Source organism: Misgurnus anguillicaudatus, chromosome 15, assembly GCF_027580225.2.
Source record: "Misgurnus anguillicaudatus chromosome 15, ASM2758022v2, whole genome shotgun sequence".
Classification (NCBI taxonomy): domain Eukaryota; kingdom Metazoa; phylum Chordata; class Actinopteri; order Cypriniformes; family Cobitidae; genus Misgurnus; species Misgurnus anguillicaudatus.
In genome coordinates this window covers 36,108,190-36,128,516 of record NC_073351.2, presented here as the reverse complement: position 1 = coordinate 36,128,516, position 20,327 = coordinate 36,108,190, and the positions used below count along the sequence as shown (strand labels likewise).

Genomic DNA, 20,327 nt, shown 5'->3' with positions numbered 1-20,327 from the left:
TGCATGCATCTTTTTGTGTCGTTTTATGTATTGTTTTTTTCCAGTTTTTTTACCATTCGTCGCATGGGTTTGGGGTTAGATAAAGTTTTTATTACATAAAATGACATCTAAACCCCAATTCTACCCCAACTCCAAGCGACCATGGTTTAAAAATCGACAAAACATACACTGTAAAAAGATTCCGTAGAAATTACAGGATTACTGGCAGCTGGTTGCCAGTAACTTACTGTAAATTTAAATGTATGTTGTTTACTGGCAACAGTGTGTTCAAAGTTAAATTAACATTAAACTCTAACAAGTCTTTGTTGTTACAGAATAAAACTACAAAATAACAGCCTCATGCAAAGCATTCTGGGAACCAAAAATCCTCATCAACCTTTTTCAGATTTTTTCCTTAAGATTTTGTTTTCCAGAATGCGTTGCGTTGATTTTAGTTTTATTCTGTAAAGATAAAGACTTGCTTATTTTTAATGTTCATTTAACTTTGAACAAATTGTTGCAGGTAATTAACATAAATTTAAATCTACAGTAAGTTACTGGCAACCAGCTGCCAGTAATACTGTAATTTCTACGGAATCTTTTTAAAGTGTAGAGAAACATATATATTAAATGACATCCTAAGCAAATCCCAAATCTAACCCTAAATCCAACGACAATGGTTAAGAAAACATAAAAAAGTAAAACCAATACATAAAACGACATAAAAAGATGCAGCGTGTTACATGAACGGGAAGGACTCGTGCATATGCATGCAAAATTAGAATTTGCTGTTTTTAATGCACAACTTGTGCGTGCTATTTATACGCATATCATGAGAACAGGTTGGTCTGACACAGCACTATAATCTGAACCAATGGTGTAATCGGGGGTTGGACTTTCTACTTATCCTCCAATGAAAGACGTAAGGATTGTTCAGGAAAACCTGTGTAAAAACCATTTTGTTGGCTGACTCTAGTGATGATTAAATTACACACTAACTCTTTTCAAATAGCTTTCACTTAATCCCGTGTAATTAGACTGAATCACATTTAAAACAAGTTTTGGACTAAATAAAGCCATTTAGATGCATGCACACGGGGTATATTTTAATTGAAACATTATACGATGACATTTTGTGCTTACTGCCAAATGTTGCACCAAAACACTGATACATAAAACAAACTGATATGTCCCTGTTGTTTTCTGTTTTTTTCCTGTTTTTGTTTTGCCCTCTCGTGCTCACAGCTGTGACTCTTGGCTATGTAAAGTCAGAGACACACACACACACACACACATGCCTGTGGGAATCACTCTCTCATTATTTACTGCTTTCCATTTGTTCTTGTTTCAGCAGCAGCAGCCCTCACTCCTTCAGAAGCAATTACACATCAACATCTCATTGCACAGCCTTGATGTCACCTAAATCTTACAGAAGCATCAAATAATCCCATTATCAGTCTGCATACACTGTATTTGAATAACTTCACTACTTTACATGATGTGTCCTTTCTATTATTTGTGAGAGGAGTCGTGTCAGCTCAGGGTTGGAAGTGAATGTCAGTCTGAAGGGTATAAACCTCAAGATGAGGGTAAACACATTTTACTCTTGAGAATATCAGCACTCTTTTAATCAACCTTATAATCATTACCAATCACTGGAATATTTAAATTTGCCCCATCTTAAAACAATGTCAAAGCAGAATAATCCGTACAGACGCAGATGGAAGGTTAATATTTGACATGTAATAAACTAATTCCCACCTCGCAAGTCGACTGTATCCGCGCAAACGCTCATTGCATGCCATCTACGCGGATGTGCCACTGAAATAAATATACGATTTCAACGCGCACAAGCGCGTGTGTAATAATAAAGATGGCATCGACCTCTAACCCGCGCGTCCCTAAAGCAGATTACACACACAGATCCCGCGCCGTGGTCCTTACCGTTCTGAGATGATGCATATTGGAGCATTACGTTTCCGAGGATGACGATCACCAGAATCCCTGTGACGGACAGCATCCTGGAGGCTGAAACGCGGCGATCGGACGCTGAGGAGAGAGAGCAGCGTCAACCGCAGAGGATGGCGGAGGAGAGCGGAGAGAACGCGAGAACAGGCGCTGCGCGGCGCTGCTGGCGCATGAGGATGGATGGATGGGTGGATAGAGGGATGGATGAGGGATGCTGCTGATGCTGGCCGGGCGCTCAGGGATGCTGCTGCTGATGATGATGCTGGGCCATCGGAGTGTCCGTCATCGCGGTGAACCTTCAGCTGTCAGTGCGCGCACCCCGCAGCGGCTCAATTCAAGTGCATCATCAGCTGTCAGTGCGCGCTCACGCTGCTGCCGTCTCGGGTGCATCAGTCCTGCGCAAAGAAAACGCAGAAGAGATTAAACTGATAACAACTGATACATGTTTTTGCTTTTTTACTCAGAGGATCATTTATCCTTAAACCCTCGTGCTGTGTTGAGACTATGATAATTAGCCTAAAGTTATAGACTTCAAGTTAAAATTCATTCGTCTGTTTTAACATTTTGTGAGGTAATGCATTTTTTCTCGTCATAAATAATGTTTTATTTTATTGTCAAAAGAAAATATTTAAGAACTGAAGATCTTTACAGAATCTTAATGCATAATTGTGTATTAATATGCTACTGTCAGGACGAAGTCAAAAACTGTCAAACATGTAAAGGTCAAATAATCACTTATGCCTGTACTACAGTATTTACGGTATACCCCAAACTACTTCAAGAATCTCATATTGGTAAGCTAGAGTACACGATGCCTGATATAGGCTACAACTATGGTAATAAGGATACTGAATGTAGGATGCCTATCCAGGACAATACGATTTAAGAGGTTTTCCCCAATAAAATACACAAACATAGGGTCGGTGTGCTGACGAAATGGTGCTTTTAATTCTCAACATCGAGGATTAAGAGAAAACAGATCAAATGAGATGAGTATGATCTCTGCACCCACCGGCTGAAATTCACAGAGCGCCATCTGTTGGACAAACAGAGAATTACAGAACATCTAATACCACAGACTCAAAATAAATCTGTGTGTTCGAGTTTTATATTAATTTTCCCAAAACTATTTCTATGATGATCACTATAGATGATTATCGAACAAAATATGACGATATTATGCATTGGGTCTTATTCACTAAGCATGCGTACGCACGAATTTGTGAGTGCAATGTGCGTACTGACGTTTAAACGAACAAATCATGATTCAACAAAAACTTTCATACTAAAATGTATTCTAAATGTACGTCAAAAAATTGTACAGAGATTACCTTATGTTAAACAGACAGTATATAATTTTGAATAACTTATAATGTAAAAAACAATATATGCAGTATTTTTTAAATCACTAATCAGGTGCGCGGTATCTACTGCAACTCTTAGCCTACATAAGGTGATATCTCTCTGCTTCAGGTTTTGTTTCTGTCGAAAAAAAGTGAAATGATCCAATTTAAATCTGAAGAGTTTTGTTTTCTGGTTTTAGACTCTATAAAGAAGAGTCCACAGTAACTATAAGTGGTATAAATAAAGCACTTGAGACTGAATAATGCTTACATCTGAGTTCTGCAATCATAACAGCAGCAGATTTTCCCTCCAATTTTCCCAATCAAAGCCACACCTGCATCCCGTTGCGAGCCAATCAGCTGCAGGAGCGAGGTCACCGACGACACACCCACCTTCCTTCAGAGCCAATAGGTGAATGTAAATGCGATGAGAGGCGGGTGATGAATTAAAGCCGCATTCTTGCACATCTGCACATGTTGTGACGGGAAATTTTTAACTTTCTGCTGTTGTATTATGGGAAGTCCACAGCAGTGGCTCGCGCGACTGAAGGATGAACTAAGCGACAGTCCACTCGTGTCCAACGTGGCCTTCGGCTTCATCCTGATGGGTCTGGAGAAGTTAGTGGAGCTGGAGTTCGAGTGTCCGTGTAATCCGGTGTGGAACGGACTCTTCTCCTCCGCGTTCTTCATCATTCCCGCGGTCATGGCTCTCGCGCTCATGATCATCATCCAGGGTTGCAGGTGCGAGTTCGTGTGCACGAGCTTTCTTTCTCTGTCCAGTCTCGTGCCCGCGGTGGTCTGGCTGATCTTGCTCTTTCTGGACGGTCAGTACTTTGCGTGCGCCATGACAGACTGGCACGGCAGGTACGTGATCGTGGACAAAGCCGCTCCGCAGAAATGGTGCGAACCCACGCAAGAGGAGCGCGTGCCCCCTCAGGAACTCATGCTGCGCTCACAGCGGCTGTTTGTCGAGTCTCAGGTGAGAAATTACTGGGGCGCGTTAAATCAGGGGCGCGCTAATGCGCCTTTACGCACTTAACTCTGGAGATGACAGGAGTGCATTCATGCGCAACCAGTCAAATAAAAAAGAAAAATCTGTTTTTTTTTCAGTAAGGGAAAATCAGCACGTGTTGTTCTCTTTAATACTGTTAAAAAACACACTGAAAAGATATGTCCAAACTTTTCACTTGTATTGTAGCCTATATTTGTAGGAGTATTCAGGCATCAATACATTTGTAGCAGTCTGAGACCACATAAAAAAATCTGTAAAATCTTAATTTTTTGGGAAAAATTTAAAGTGTTGGGATTTTAAGTATGATTCTTCTATGATTACGAGCAAAGAACCACTTTTGGTGCTATATAGCACCGTTTGTTTTTAGAGTGTAGAAGTGCAAAGATTCTGTCATTTGTAATGGAAAAATCTATTAAGGGGCGCACTCCATGGGCCTAATATGGGCCCCAACCAAACTGTACCAGAGCACGATTGTCCCCCCTCACAGAAGCACTCAACTCACACTGTTTGAGTGATCCAAACCTATCATCAGGATGCGATTGTATTGAAGAAAACAGGTAGTAAATCGCTCTCTTAAGACTGGAGCCATATTATAATGTTAGTGTTTTTTATTTTGAGTCGTTTGGTGCGCAACATTCACATAACCCTGCTGTGCGCATCTTAAGTTTTAATCATTGTGCATTTTGTGCCTGAGCCCAAGTGAACCGCGCTGGAGCCCACCTCTGGCACACTCGCACTATCCAAACCAAACAACGTTCAGGCACCAACCTGCACCTGGGGACGGTACAGTGCGATCACACTAGTCAAACGAACCAGGTTTTGGGGGTCAAACGCACCCGGGTGCAGTTTGGATAGTGTGAGCATGGTCTAAATAAATACATTTCAGGAATATTTTCATTGGTTTTAGTCTATTAGTGCGTACATAATAACATCATAACTCTTGTTAACAGGTGATTGGCATAGTGCTTCTTATTTTCATCTGTTTTGGACTGGTGGTGTACGTCATCCGAGAGAGCTGTCAGCATGAGCTGGAAACTCAAGATGTCAATATGGCAGAGATGAGTCTGTACAGCACCAGCTGATACCATCTAACATCATCTACTGATCACATCTGCTGTCAGATACAACAACAACATATCAGTTCTGGCCCTCATTAAAACACAAATGCACATACAATAGAAGTTTAAGGACATTATAAATACATACTGATGTAAACCTAATATCATGTTATCATGAAACTAGAGCTGATCAATACTGTATTGATTGCCAAGCTCGTCAATGTAAAGCTGAATCCAAATGTTCAACACCACTAACGGCCACACAAAGCCTGTGACGCCAGCTGGTTTCACACGATGGCCGTTTCTCAATTGGACGGCTGCAACCTTTGGATTTAGAAACAGCCGATATGTGGAAGAAAAGCAGAGATTGACTGTAACAGAGTAAAATTAATTATAATGATGATATATAACATGAGTCTTAACTTAAACTGATGCCTTAAGACACTTTAGGCTTAAATACCTTTTTTTGTACAGAACAATAAACATTTTACCAAAAATGCAAGCTTCACATTTCTCTTTTTAAAGTCCCTCTGTATTTCACTGAGAGCATTAGTGATGGACTAGACTAGGCCTGTGCAAAAATATTGATTCATTTAACTATTGTGATAATTTTAGTGTATCAATATTTTAAAAAACAAACAAAAAATCCCTCTGTGTGCGTCAAACGACCTCCTCCACTGTGGTTGTCGCTGTCCAGTTGTCTGTCATATACGGCCATTAAGCCAATGTCTTAGAAGTTAGCGGGAGTGAGAAAATGGCAGAAAATTTAAAAACACCTGCAGCTTTCAAAGCTGATGTGTGGAAGCACTTTGGCTTTAAAAAAGGTTCTTTTTTTAAATTCAACTCTATTTTTTTACATGTTAATAAAAAAGAAAAAGTATTGCAGTGTATCGCAGCATGCAACATATTGTATCATACCGCGATACATTGTATCAGGCCTATCGTGATATGTATTGTATCGTGAGGCCCTTGCCAATACCCAGCCCTACGATGGACCCATATAGTGTCATCTTTATTAAACTAACAGTGCTGTAGGTTAACTTTCAGCTGTCACAGGCAGGGCACAGCAGCTGATTTGATCTAATAATGACTTCTGAAAGGGAAATCTGTAAAAAAAAAAATCATTTCAACTTAATTTTTCTAAAGTCAAATAATTTCTCCTGTGTAATGTGCACATTTATTTGTACACAGATTTTTTGAGTGTGCCTCAAAACGTTAATTATCCTGCTAAATGTCACTGTCCCACCAGCGGGACGCCTACTTCAGTGTTTTTCATCTGAATTATTATCTAATCATGACAAACTATATATCTTTGGAAAGATCTAGTTTTCATGTGTCATTATTTTGGGAAAAGATTGACATACTCTGAGTCATTTTCCCACAAGTGGGCCCAATTTGTTATTACATATTTATAGCAGTAATACCCTATTCATAAACCAAAAACCTTGACAAAATATGTATAAATATATAGAATAATATATAGAAAGCTCTAAGAATGTAGTTTTCATATTTCAAGGTCATCTATGATAGAAATGATGTAGTGACAGTTTTTATTAAATGACCCAGCCTCCCAAAGGAATGCATAATTATATACATAATGTGCATTGATGCATTGCGATTCCCATTAAAAAGACCTGTCTGAAATCAATTCTGAATTGCAAGACTCCGATTCTTTGTTCCATGCACAGCTTGTGTGTGTACTACAGCTCTGTGATCAGTAGGAAGTCCTTATAAATCTAAAAATGAGTTTGACTCGTTTATAACGTGCATCTAAAAAAGCAACACTCGCCAAACACAATCATTCAAAATATTCTTTATTATCATGAAAATACCTGAAACAACCTGAAGATATTTCCTGGAATAGCGTTTTGTAATGATACTTCTTCTGTGGCACAAATTGAGTTTTTGCACGAGAGCGCCCTCTGGCTTTTGGATGTGCCCGGATTTCACCGTAATTCATTCAAAATTCATTCATTGAGAAAACGAGAATTTGTACCATATAACGCAGTGACAGTAATTTTTAGGGCTGCGCGATAAATCACATGTGATTGTCATGTGCATCTTGTCAGTAAAGCCGGTTTCTTGATTTGTAGTAAATCTCCATCAGCTGCTTTCAAAATGAGTGACATTTACTACACAGAGCCGTAGTTCACTGATAATCGGGGCAATTTTGCATTCATAATCGTGGATGTATCACCTGTGATAATGTATGCGATATGGCTCAGCTTGTAAGTAAACTACAGCTCTGTGTTGCAGGTGATGGTGATTTACTACTTCACATGGGATTTATCGTGCAGCCCTAGTAATTTATTAGTTTGTATAATTTGGATCACAACTACTTGAGACTTATGGCTTTTATAATTTTATTTATCAAATGAATGTTATTGCATATATATTAAAATAAATGTAAATTTGTGTTTAATATTTTCACCTACAAATCCTTAAATTGTCTTCTTTAAAATGAGGCCAAGATTACGCTTCTAGACCAAAAAAATGCCAGTGTTAAATAAATTTGAAGGTGCACATCCACTTTTCACACCCACACTCAAAAAGGGAAAAAAAGAGGTTAAACATTATTGAAACAATTTACATTTATGCAGTTGGCAGACTCTTTTATCCAAAGCGAATTATTACAAAGCGACATAGTATAGATTTTTTATCAGTATGTGTTTTTCCTTGGTTAGAACCCATGATCTTTACAATTTATAGCTTACATTCAGTACAACATATTAAAGTAAAAAAAAACATCTGACAGCATTTTACAATTCAGAATATCGAGGAAATGTACCATATCACTAAATGTACCCAAACATTTCCTGATTTTTTCCTGATCACACTCAATCCTGTTTCCTTTTCCTCTTTCCACACCTGCAGCATAAACACCTGATGATATTAAACATCACAAACACTGTCAATAAAACGACACACAGTAAGAACACAACAACATCTACACTATAATATGAATACCAGGGCATTTTATAGGCCTCGACGCGCAAATGACCGGCACCTTTGTGTCTCATGACAAACTCGGTCCAGAAGATGGCGCTCTCAAGCGGTTTTAATGGTGTGTCTCTATGGAGACGAGAAAGTTTTTGCATGTTTGTCCTGTATGACGGTTCATTTATGACTTCCAGTAAAGCCTCTTTAAATATATGTCTATTTATTGTGGCTATGTCCAAAACCTTCGCTGCTCCTCTATATCTCATTTTTGAGAGGTTATCATCTTGATCAAACACCAGTGGTAACCCCACGATGGGAACACCGTGGTAAATGGCTTCATAAATACCATTAATTCCTCCGTGGGACACAAAAACTTTAGTCTTAGGATGTCCCAGGAGATCGTTCTGCGGTAACCAGTTAACCAGTAAAGTGTTGTTGCCTAGAGTAGATGGCCGTTCTCCGGTGTATCTCATAATGACTTTCTGTGGAAGTTCAGCAAAACCAGCCGCCATTTCATCTGCTATGTCAAGTGGAAGCTGTCCAACCAGCGTTCCTAAAGACATAATGATGACTCCATCTTCTCCAGAACTTTGCATAAAATCCTCAAGATCTCTCGGAAGGTCTTTCGCAGGCTTGCAAGGGAATCCGCCGATATAAACGACATTGGGCATGGTCGGGCGTGGAAACTCGAAGACAAAATCCACCGTCATCAGCCAAATATCGGCTGCTTGAAATAACTCAAAATAATCCAAACCGGGGTCAAAATACCGGGCACAAAGTGCACTGTAATGCGGGCCGACGATGCTCCTGTACAGATAAAGCCTCATGCCGTACGTCAGCATGTTATACGTTCTCTGAAGAAAGGTCATGCGATCCGTCAACAGAGACAGAGGGACGGGAACGTAAGACAGTGGGGATGGAGCTATTGCAAAATGCGCCTCTCCGTGGACCGTCCAGCGTACGCTAAACACCAGAGGAAGATGAAGATAGTGAGCGAGTACAACGCCTCCTCCGTTAGCCGGATCAGTCAACATCAAGTCAAAACTGGCTTCTTTCAGCTGTTTTATCAGGACGGGATCCTTCTCCATAATGTGGATCACCATTTCGCAGATCTTCTTGTGCACTTCAGAGAACTTTTCTTTGAGAGACATGTCCATTTTGAATCTGGTCCATGCAGATTGTCCCTGTCTTTTAATCTCAAGTTGTCTAAACACAAAACTGCTGTAGAATTTGTCATCGCTTCCCAGGAAAACAGGAACTGTTATGGAGACGTAATGGGGCGAATCCTCTGCGATGTACCAGCTGTCCAGTGCCCGTAACACGGTCACCTGATGGCCCCTGGAATGAAGCTCCTGAATCAATACATTCAGGTTAATCCAGTGACTCCCTTCATGAGGAAAAACCAGGATTTTCCCACAATGCACTGGGAGGGTGACTGTTAGAATGATGTACAAGATAACAAATAGAAAATCCATCCTTATGTGAGGCATATAAATGTTTATCTGAAAGAAACAAACAAACCAAAAGGATCTGTAATTGTATTGATAAATGAAGAGTTTCGTTGCAAAACAAGATAACTCAGTTTTTAACATTTTTGTCAAAACATGTTTAATATTATGTTATTATTTTGTTTTATGGTGCTACTTAGCTGTATTTTTTAAGTTATGAAGGTTTAAATCAAAACAAACCAACTGCAGTTGAATTGATATTAATTGGAATGCACAACCAAAAAACGAGATTTCTGAAAAATAAAAAAAACTAGTTATCTCGTTTTGCAACGAAACTCTTCAAATATACAAACAGACATTTTAAGGTCATTCATAATTAAGACAAATTCTGAAAAAACTATTTTATGTAATCTTACAACATCGCTAGTACAAGCAAGACGGATTGCAAGTTTTAGTATATTCTTGTTTACCACTCAAATGTCTTGATAATACAAAATAAGGGTGTAAATAAATATTATTCACCCTGTGTCTACATGACATTTCATTCATTCTCTCAAACAAATGCAGATGAGTAATAAGAGTTGTGTACATGGTAATGACATACATAACCTCAAACACGATTGTTTCCTCCTTCTTGTAAACCTTGTGCATGCAAAAGACTGCCAGAAAACAGACCAATCTCAACATAACACCAACTGTGCATTACACTGTAGGACAGGTGGACAAGTTTTGGTTTTGGAGCTAGACCATAAAACAATAAAAAACACATTCTGTGTCTATTTTTGAGAGACGTGTTGTCTCTCTCCACAGGGGTCACAGATACCCAGGAACTGATCTGTATTTCACCCCCTCTCTCTTCTCCTTTAAGGTTTTGGTTACTGGAAATATACTAAACACATGTAACATTGGGTATATCATATGTTGTGATGCTACAAAGGTTTCATCTTCATGTTTGGTGTTGTTTTAAAGGTCATGGTGCGATGGTTAAAAAGGTCTAATTTCTATAATGCTAAGAGAAAGTATATCAAAGTTTAAAACTTAAGACATAATCTGTACTCCTGTGATGGGTGTCAACTCATGAGGAGATCTAGATTACAGATGGTTAACAGTCCAATTTGGTGCTCCTTCAGGTCACGAGAACCGACCAACCAAATCCTGTTTTGAGATTTTATTATTCTTTGTCTCATTCTGTGTATATAAGGTGGCTTGGCAAGAGACTCTGGGAAGTATTCTTTAGCAAGAAACTTCCCCACACTTTGGGTGTGTGTATTCAACATTATGGAAGACATCTTTAACAAGAATCTTCCTAGACCACTTTGTGTGTCTTTAATTGCCAGGTATGATTTGAATTTTGTGAAACGTTCATTTTTCTATGCTGATCTTTTAGTGAATGTTTTGATATATTTGTAATTGATTGATTTGAATAACCAAATTATTGATTTAAGTGTAACCTGCCTGGCAAAATAAATTGTTAATCTTTACTCAGTTTGAAACTTGTCAAGTCTTTTCTTGTATTCTAAGTATTTAAGAGAAAGATACCGAAGGGGGCCTAGAATAGGAAAATTGCCTCTATTGAAAATATGATGTGTATAATTGCCTCACTTTATAGGTTGGATGGAGAAATGCCTCAACCTAAACTATAGATGGATCCTCTTATTTTCAATGTGTTTTGGAGAAACCTCTACTTTTAATTTAAGTAAGAAGGAGAATGCCTCTACGCCCAGCTGTATGGAACTGCCTTAGCACCTTCAGGATTATAACTTATTCTCTATGTATATTTAAATAATTAAGAGAATGAAAACATAATAATGATAAATATAAATTATGATCAGCATCAGAATAATATTGATATTTTATAAATTGGAGTCAGATTATAATTTAAACACAGAGATCAAAGAAATTAATTTAATCATGATATGGAATTATTCTTCTAGAAGCGCTGAGGAAGGAACGAACACGAGTCCCCTTCACCCACTCCACTTGTATCTGTCGTTGGGCTTGTGGGTGGTACCTTACAACACTCCAGATGAACGCCCCCAACAATAAATGAAGTACAATATGTTACAATGCTAAAAAAGGTGTGACTGCTAAGTTAGTGATATATGCTAGTTAATGCTATATGCTAGCGTTTAGGCTTAAGTTCTACTATTGGCGTTACAGTTACATTTTGCAGGTCCATACTGAAAAAAAAACCTTAAACTTTTCACTCAGAAACGTCCATTAACAATCTCCAAACAATTGATTATTCCTCAAAATCTGTATCTTCATCTGATACAGACTCAAAAACAAGATCTGTTTACACGCACACACACACAAAGCTACTGAAGGAGAAACAGCCAATCAGAGCAGAGCTCGACATTATTATTCATGACTCTTTCAAATAAGATAATAATAGACCATTTCATTCTAAAGGCAAATCCTAGAGTTGCAAATGAACATGTAAAACTGACTCTGGATCATTGTTGCCCTTAAAGGGGCCATGGCATGAAAATTTAACTTTTTCCATGTTTAAGTGCTATGTTTGGGTCCCCAGTGCTTCTATTAACCTAGAACTTAGTCTTGGTAAACCACTCTCTGCAAGCACATAAAAAAGGGTGTTGAAATTTGGCTCTCTTTATGATGTCATAAGGAGTCCTTATTATAATAATACCACGCCTTAATCTGCACTATCCAACCACAGCACTGACATTTAGTGCAGATAAAGAGAGAGAGAGAGAGAGAGAGAGAGAAAATAATTGACAGCACAATTGAGTTGAAACAAACCCCCATTATTGTGATCAGTGTTTGCACGTCAATTGCTTATTTGCATTTTAAAGGACACACCGAAAACGGGACATTTTTGCACACACCTACAAAGTGGCAATTTTAACATGCTATAATAAATTATCTATATGGTATATTGGGCTAAAACTTCACATATGTGCTCTAGGGACACCAAAGATTTATTTGACATCTTAAAAAAGTCTTGTGCCATGGCCCCTTTAATAAAGCCATAAACTTTCTATGTAGATATCAGAGAACAATTTAACATATGGTGTCAATGCATTATTTGGCACCTTTAAAGATATCAAGGTTATATTTTCACAAAAAAATTCTGTTGGATGATTTTATGTAGGAAACAGTAAATCACAAAAAAATGACTTTGGCTGGGTTTTCGCAGACTGGCTCACAGATGCATACAAAAAAACCCTATGCATTTAGATATATTTGGTTATTTTAGTGGATCAGATTATTCACACTCGAACCCTCTTCTGATTTTCTGCCTTATTTACATGTAAGCCTACTGAAAGAAAAAAACCTGTTCTTGCGCAACTTCAAGAAGCAGTATTGCATTACAGTTTGTTTAAAAATGTTTTGCAAGACGATCTATCACAAACTGTTTCTCGATCTCACTAAAGGATCGAATACCCAAATATTCAGAAGAAATTTTATTTTACATTTAAAAGCAAAACTTATATTATGATTCTGAATAATGAGAAGAAAAGTAACTAAAGACAAGACTCAACTTTAGTTTGCATGTCAACTCAAGACAAAAATAAAGCAGTCTGTAAAAGGGCCACACCCTGATGACCACAATAAATAAAACTTCTCATGAAGCCCTGCACAACATAAACGAAAACCTTTAATGATTTTCAGTTCTCTGATTTGCTCATACCTTAAATATGTCATTGTAAATTTTAATCAATTACACATAAACTCTACAAGAACCCAATGTTTCCATCAAAATACCATAGTTGCTTAAGTTTGTGTTGCAACAATGAAATAGTAGTAATCTGGTATTATTCACCATAAACAGACATTCACTGGGATCTTTATAGATTCTTACATTATAGGATCATTTAAAAACAATGTCTTTTACCATAGCAGACACTATTACCGTGGTAAGTTTTTTACTTGTGCCACTTCTTTACACAAGCAACACATTATAGAGAATTCATTACTATGCGGAAGCACGCGGCAGCTCAGTTTGTCACGTTTCTTTTTGACATGAAATAACATAACACACAAATAACATGCACATATAGATACTAAGTGTATGTATAGTCAGTATGGAACATTTAAATAATATACAGCAATAATCATAATAAGCAACAATCGAATTGCTCTGCAAACAACATGGCAGCTTGTTTCAAAAGACACGATAAAGGTTTTAAGAAAATTCGACAATAACAAAGAATGATAGTCTCCATATAATATGATATAAGCTTTTACAAATGTGGACATTGTAAAAGAGAAAATATACCTGCTGAACGAAAACAGCGAAACACGCCGATCTGTATTGGTAGGCGGGGCCACACGATGACGCTGATGAATATGGAAATATATGCTTACGTTTCTCCATCTGACTGCATGATAACGGTCCTAGAGCGTCCAGCGTCATTAATATTCATGAGGTAAGTATTCACGAGACGCTGATGACGCTGTAGGGGTGTGCGTTGATTTTTGTAGAAATTAATAAAACTTGGTTAATTTAAGTGTTTATTTTTTCAGCTCTGTAAATATGACCTATAGCTTGACTATCAAAGATGTTATTTAGGAATATCCCCAAATGTTTTTATTTTATATGCCAAATTCTTAATCCACAAACAAAAATGCCTTAAATCCCTTCTGTATTTTCCGATTTTTCATGCTGAAATTAAATTTAATTGTTTTATCTCTAAGACAAAAAAAAATGAACACTATTTTTAAAATAGTATAATGATTTATTTAAATATGTATCTTAAATTATGCACTTTTCTAACTCACTTATTAAACTTATAACTGTACATTTTAGTACATGCAAACCCAAACTGATTTTGATATTTTCTTTCTGTGTTGTTATTAGAATTGTCTTCAACAATGTTTTCTTTACCTGAATTTATATGTATTCATAAAATTCTATAATAAAAAAGAAATGTATTGAAAACGTATGTGTTTATGTCTTGTATATTTGTATAGCTTTTGTCTTTTCAAATGGATTTTTTATTATCTACCATATACATGTATATTCACCTTATAACACCTGTTATGTAAGCATTTCTGTGACAATATTTGTACGCCAAATCATGTCATAACTTTGGATGTGACCATAGACTGTGATCCACAGTACACGGTCATGTGACATCAATACAGCTTCCTATTGGTTGAAGTGTTTATCACCACCGCCCTCTCGTGGTTGTCACAGGAGTTTCACCTTCACGAGCCATAATGGTGCTTAGATGGGGAATCTGCAGCGCAGGAAAAATCAGTCATGACTTTACAGTGGCACTGAAGACTCTTTCACCTGAACACCACCAGGTAAACATTCATAAACATACAAACATCACATGTCAGACTTCCTCTGAAAAACCCAGACAGATTTTAAAGTTCTTCAGCAAGGCAAGACATTCCTGTTCAGATTCATGTTTAGATCAGATTTTAACTAATTTATAAGTAAAGGGGCTGAGATAAAACATCTTATATATGAACATTACGCCCTTGCATTTCGATCAAAGTGAAGGAAAATGACTTACCACAGTCTGTTAGCACTGTTATAACGCGTTAGTCGATTAAAAACTGATATGCAAATCATTGTCCAACAAATGACATTCCGTGGAATTTAAATATGAAAGGATTTAATAAATTTAACATACACGTGCATGTACTGATTTAATCTGAAAAAGTAAATAAATCGACACACGTGATTCAAGATAAGCCAACAGTCAGCAGACTTGATCGACCTCATGCAACACTAAAGAACTGACAAGGTGGATGACGTCAGAGTACCGCGAGAGCGAATCGAGAAATCAAACGTGGAAGTCTAAATTCGCATCGCTCTCGCGAAACTTTGACGTCGTCCGCCTTGTCAGTTCCTTAGCGCTGCATAAAGTTCTTGCAGAGCTGCATAAAGTCGAACACACGTGATCTGTGAGCTGGACAAACATTTTATGTAATAAATTATGTCTTTTATTTTATATATATATATGTATATGTATATGTATATGTATATGTATGTATGTAAAAATATATACATAATATCAAATGTTTCATTACAAGGTGGTTGCTGTGGCCGCGCGTGACCTAAAACGCGCTCAGGAGTTCGCGCAAAAGCACAAAATCGCCCGGGCTTACGGCAGCTATGAAGATCTGGCCAAAGATCAGGAGATCGGTGAGACCTGAACTGATCCCGGAACAGTGTGTGATCACACTTGAAATTATATTAAACGTGTGTACTGTACAGTTGAATAAAGTAAGATTAATAAAGCGCACTGCTTATAATTCTGCAGTTTTTTAATCATACTGCAAACCATAACAGTCATATTATTCTTAGTTTAAGTATCAGTTTTTTAAATGAGTCTTTTATTGCACTTGAATCTAGAGATTTGCAGGTGCACAAAACTAACCGGTCTGTGGTAAAACTCAGTAAGATTATAATGGAAGTGTTTTGACTCATTTGGTCCTCTTTTACAGATGTGGTGTATGTTGGCAGCATCCACCCTCATCATCTATCGCTGGGTGTTTTATTCATGAACGCAGGGAAGAACATACTGTGTGAAAAACCACTGGCTATGAATCTGAGAGAAGTTAAGGAGCTGATCGCCACAGCGAAGCATAATGATGTTTTCCTAATGGAGGTCAGAGCTGACATATTGATTTAAATCAGCAGTGCTGGCCCAAATCATAAGATTGTCACTGTCTATAGATGTGCCTCAGGACAGGATTTTATTGTCTGCAAGGAGAAAAGAAACTACACACTTGTTTTCAACAAACCACACACTTGTAACTTGAAGAAGTTAAATACTATTTGTTTTTTAAATATAAGCACAAACCAATATTGACCAAAGGTAACCGTGTTATTCGTGTTATAGCTCAAGAGATTGAATACAGTGCGTTGTTCCTCTGCAGGCTGTTTGGACGAGATTCTTTCCGGCATCAATGGAGATCAGTCGACTGCTGTCCCAGAATGAGATCGGGGAGGTGAAGGTGGTGCGTGCAGATTTCGGTGTGAATCTCATGAATACTCCACGCTCCGTACAGAAGGAGATGGGAGGAGGCGCTCTGCTCGACATCGGCATCTACTGCCTGCAGTTTGTACTGATGGTGTACAATGGAGAGAAACCTGAGTCTGTCCAAGCAACTGGGTTTTGTCTGGATACAGGTACTGAACCCAACATCGGGAGATTTAAGCAGGGTTCCCACAGGTCCTTAAAAACTTTGAAAGTTTGTGAATCTAGGGGAAAAAATTCAAGGCCCTGAGAAGTTTATGAAAATATTCATACATAGATGCAGGTCATTGAAAGTGCTTAAATCTATTTTATGCTAGTTTTCTGAAAAAAAAAATCCATATTATTCCCTGTGTAGTGTAGGATAATATCATAAAATTTCTAGACTTTTTAAGCACACGTGCTAAACTGTTCACTTTAAATGTTATATCTTCTGTATGCGAATGTTGATTCATACCAAAATGCTTTTTTGCATAGTTGTGTTTGACACATGAAAACGTCTCGGGTTACGTATGTAACTGTTGTTCTCTGAGAAGGGAACGAGACGCTGCATCTCTCTTGTCATACTTCCTGCGTCCCTGTAACGCCATCTTTGGCAATATTTCAGATAGCGATATACTACTTGGCTCCCGCGTCACCCTGTCTTTATCGTTAAGCCTCACCATTGGTTGAATTTGATATACACATTCAGACGCACTTACTCCTGGAGGCGTCCCCAAAGTGTCACCGCAGTGACGCAGCGCGAGTTCCCTCAAAAGGAAACTGTAACAATGTATCTTAAAAGGTAACACAATGTAACCTTGCTCTCACTTGAAATCTGTCCCCACATTTAGTCCTTGAATTTGAGGGTATTGGATCTGGAAAGGTCCTTGAATTTGAAGTTAGCCAAGGTGTGGAAACCCTGTAAATAATAAATATGTAAAGTAGCCTTGTTACGATTAACCCCACATTAGTTTTTTGCCTTTATGATGATAATAGAAACGTCTGATTTATTCAGTAATCCAGATCTGAAAATGTAAATATAATGGTCAAGATTTTGGAATCATTAGATTTCAATAATGTGACTGCTACAGTAAGAGCTTGTTTAAATCATAAACATGAATCATGTATATAAACAGCTAAACTTTTTATATGTCAGGAGTTTTTTTTTGTTATTCTGAAATATTTTAGGTGTGGATGAAGGAATGATTGTCACGCTGAAGTTTTCTGGACACAGAATGGCCGTGTGTACCTGTACAATCGCCGCAGAGCTTCCAAATGATGTTCTCATCGTCGGTACCAAAGGCACAGTCAAGGTTTGTTCAAAAGTGACAAATGTAGTCTGTGTTTATGCTTAACGTTCAATTAACAACCTACCAATGACCAATAAGAATGAACTTAAATCTTTGAGTTATAAGATACTTTCCATTCCAACTATCTCCTCTGTTAATCTAAACTTAAGTAATATAAATATTTAAAATATATTACTGTAATTGCATTTCATATCTGTTCAAAGTTTAAATGATTGCTGTATAGCACAGACTAAACCCTTTCAGTAACATCCAAACATTTCTGGATGTTTACAGTAATAGTATATTTTATGACTGTAAGCATGTGCTGTTTTTATTAAGATTCCCAGACACATGTGGTGCCCGACGTCTTTGATTGTAAACGGTGTGGAGAGTCATTATCCTGTTCCTGAACCTGAGCTGCCTCTGAACTTTATGAACAGTACAGGCATGCGGTACGAGGCAGAGGAGGTCAGACGCTGTTTACTCCAAGGTACAAATCACAGCCTGCACTAAGACTACATTACCATCATTTTACCAGGGTAAAGATTTGACGTTAGACATGAGGTGAAGCAATGTTTTAATACTCATTTACTGTGATTAAAACAGCTTTGAGTGGCTTATAGCTTTTGTAATAGTAGAAATATGATAAAGACAGCAGTGATGAAATATATATTAATAATAATAATAACAGCTCATCTGCAGTCTGTAGTATCAACCACAAGATGGCACTTTGATGTAACTTTATTACATGACACCGTGAATCTCACAAAAAGATGCTCAAATTTCATTGTAAAGTAATGATAAAAAAATATGAATAAAATGAAGCCTCTCTTTCAGTATTTTTAAATGACATGTTTTCCCAATAATAATTTAATTCCTTTAAAACAGTAATAGTATGAAAACTGCTGTGATCTATTAGATGCATGTACACAAATGTCATCGAGATTTTAAATAATCTATTTGTTTCTTTCCCTCTAATAACAACAGACTTATATTTGTCATTTAAAATATCAGAATAAACATAACTTCTATTTGATATCTTCTTTCTTTAGATTTTGTAATGAATGAATGCCCATACAGTTGTCATGAGATTCACTCACATGCTGGGATTAAGATCTTCTAGTCTGAGTTCAGTCCGGCTGTATTTATTGTGTTGCAGGTCTGAAGGAGAGTTCACGTATGTCTCACGCAGATTCTGCTTTGCTGGCTGAGATCATGGATGAGGCCAGAAGACAAGTGGGCGTGGTCTACAGTCAAGATAGCCAATGAGATTTCATTCCTGCAGCATTTCAAACTACGGTTTACATAGACATTGGACGTCTCGCTTTAAAACGTCAGAAAACCTCTTGTAAGATCTCCGTCATGTGAATTATTGAGTGACAGTAACATCTTGTGCCTTTAACTGGATTGTGATGGTGTCTTATTAACTTTATGCAAATAAATTGATCACATTGCAGTAAATCTGCTCTTCTCAGTCTTTGATTTAAAGTCACTGATCTTTGCTAAACAAACTCACAAGCATCTTTTGTAATATGTAATCATGATGACATCTTGACTTTGTGTTTTGAAGGGGACATATCATGAAAATCTGACCTTTTTCATGTTTAAGTGCTATAATTGGGTCCCTGGTGCTTCGATCAACCTAGAAAATGTGATAAAGATCAACCCAGTAATTTAGTTTTGGTAAACCATTCTCTGCAAGCATGTGAAAAAATGGGTCATTGAAATGTGGCTCCCCTTGTGATGTCAGAAGGGGATCTTATTATAATAATACCACACCTTTATCTACACTATCCAACCACGACACTGCCATTTAGTGCAGTCCATTTATGGCAATCAGTCTTTGCATTTCATCAGCTCATTTGCATGTTAAGGAACACATCCAAAAACAGCACAGTTTTGCTCACACCTACAAAGTGCCAATTTTAACATGTTATAATAAATTACCTTTATGGTATTTTGAGCTGAAACTTCACAGCTCAACATATTTTACATCTTTAAGAGTTTTGTGAAAAGTTTTGTGAAATGTCTTTAAGGGGTACATAATCATTTAGAGAACATTTGTCAAATGTGAATTGAATCATGTGTGAATTATAAGAGCATAAAAGGGTGATTCTTGCGCAAATAGATTTATGAGGTGTCATGAAACATTTTGTTTAAAAAAAAAAGTAAATGCAAAGTAAGAAGCATACAGTTAGAAACATCTCTTCACGTACATTTTGCACATGATTTCAAATGACATCATACAAACCAATTTTGTTGTTTTTCCACATTTAAGGGGGAAATTTTCATTACCGCAACATGTCCATGACTGGATTTGGTTTTTTTTGACATGGAAATATTTAT

The 20,327-nt window shown here is 37.4% G+C and overlaps 4 protein-coding genes across 6 annotated transcripts in view; 2 read left to right on the top strand and 2 right to left on the bottom strand.

Annotated features, from left to right (window-relative positions):
• Window positions 1-2,347, bottom strand: part of nptnb (neuroplastin b) — a 42,241-nt gene extending 39,894 nt beyond the window's left edge. Inside the window, exon 1 of one of the 3 annotated variants that reach the window (XM_055174055.2) lies at window positions 1,924-2,347. In XM_055174055.2, the coding sequence (XP_055030030.1) occupies window positions 1,924-1,999 (76 nt within the window). In that variant the 5' untranslated portion in view covers window positions 2,000-2,347. The remainder of the gene's footprint in view (window positions 1-1,923) is intronic. The other 2 variants (XM_055174054.2, XM_055174053.2) reach the window with 2 other exon arrangements.
• A 1,366-nt stretch (window positions 2,348-3,713) lies between these two features.
• LOC129419068 (uncharacterized) lies at window positions 3,714-5,857 on the top strand. The gene is made up of 2 exons (XM_055174058.2): window positions 3,714-4,269; window positions 5,253-5,857. The coding sequence occupies exons 1-2, from the start codon at window positions 3,805-3,807 to the stop codon at window positions 5,382-5,384; spliced, it is 597 nt and encodes a 198-aa protein (XP_055030033.2). The 5' UTR covers window positions 3,714-3,804; the 3' UTR covers window positions 5,385-5,857.
• A 2,094-nt stretch (window positions 5,858-7,951) lies between these two features.
• Window positions 7,952-14,144, bottom strand: ugt5f1 (UDP glucuronosyltransferase 5 family, polypeptide F1). The gene is made up of 2 exons (XM_055174051.2): window positions 13,992-14,144; window positions 7,952-9,802 (listed from the first exon to the last, which is right to left on the bottom strand). Exons 1-2 carry the CDS (start codon window positions 14,127-14,129, stop codon window positions 8,198-8,200), a joined length of 1,743 nt encoding a protein of 580 aa, XP_055030026.2. The 5' UTR covers window positions 14,130-14,144; the 3' UTR covers window positions 7,952-8,197.
• A 735-nt stretch (window positions 14,145-14,879) lies between these two features.
• On the top strand, window positions 14,880-19,442 carry dhdh.2 (dihydrodiol dehydrogenase, tandem duplicate 2). Its single transcript, XM_055174056.2, has 7 exons — window positions 14,880-15,025; window positions 15,764-15,875; window positions 16,178-16,341; window positions 16,613-16,865; window positions 17,881-18,005; window positions 18,321-18,471; window positions 19,141-19,442. The coding sequence occupies exons 1-7, from the start codon at window positions 14,936-14,938 to the stop codon at window positions 19,248-19,250; spliced, it is 1,005 nt and encodes a 334-aa protein (XP_055030031.1). The 5' UTR covers window positions 14,880-14,935; the 3' UTR covers window positions 19,251-19,442.
• Window positions 19,443-20,327: the final 885 nt, after the last annotated feature.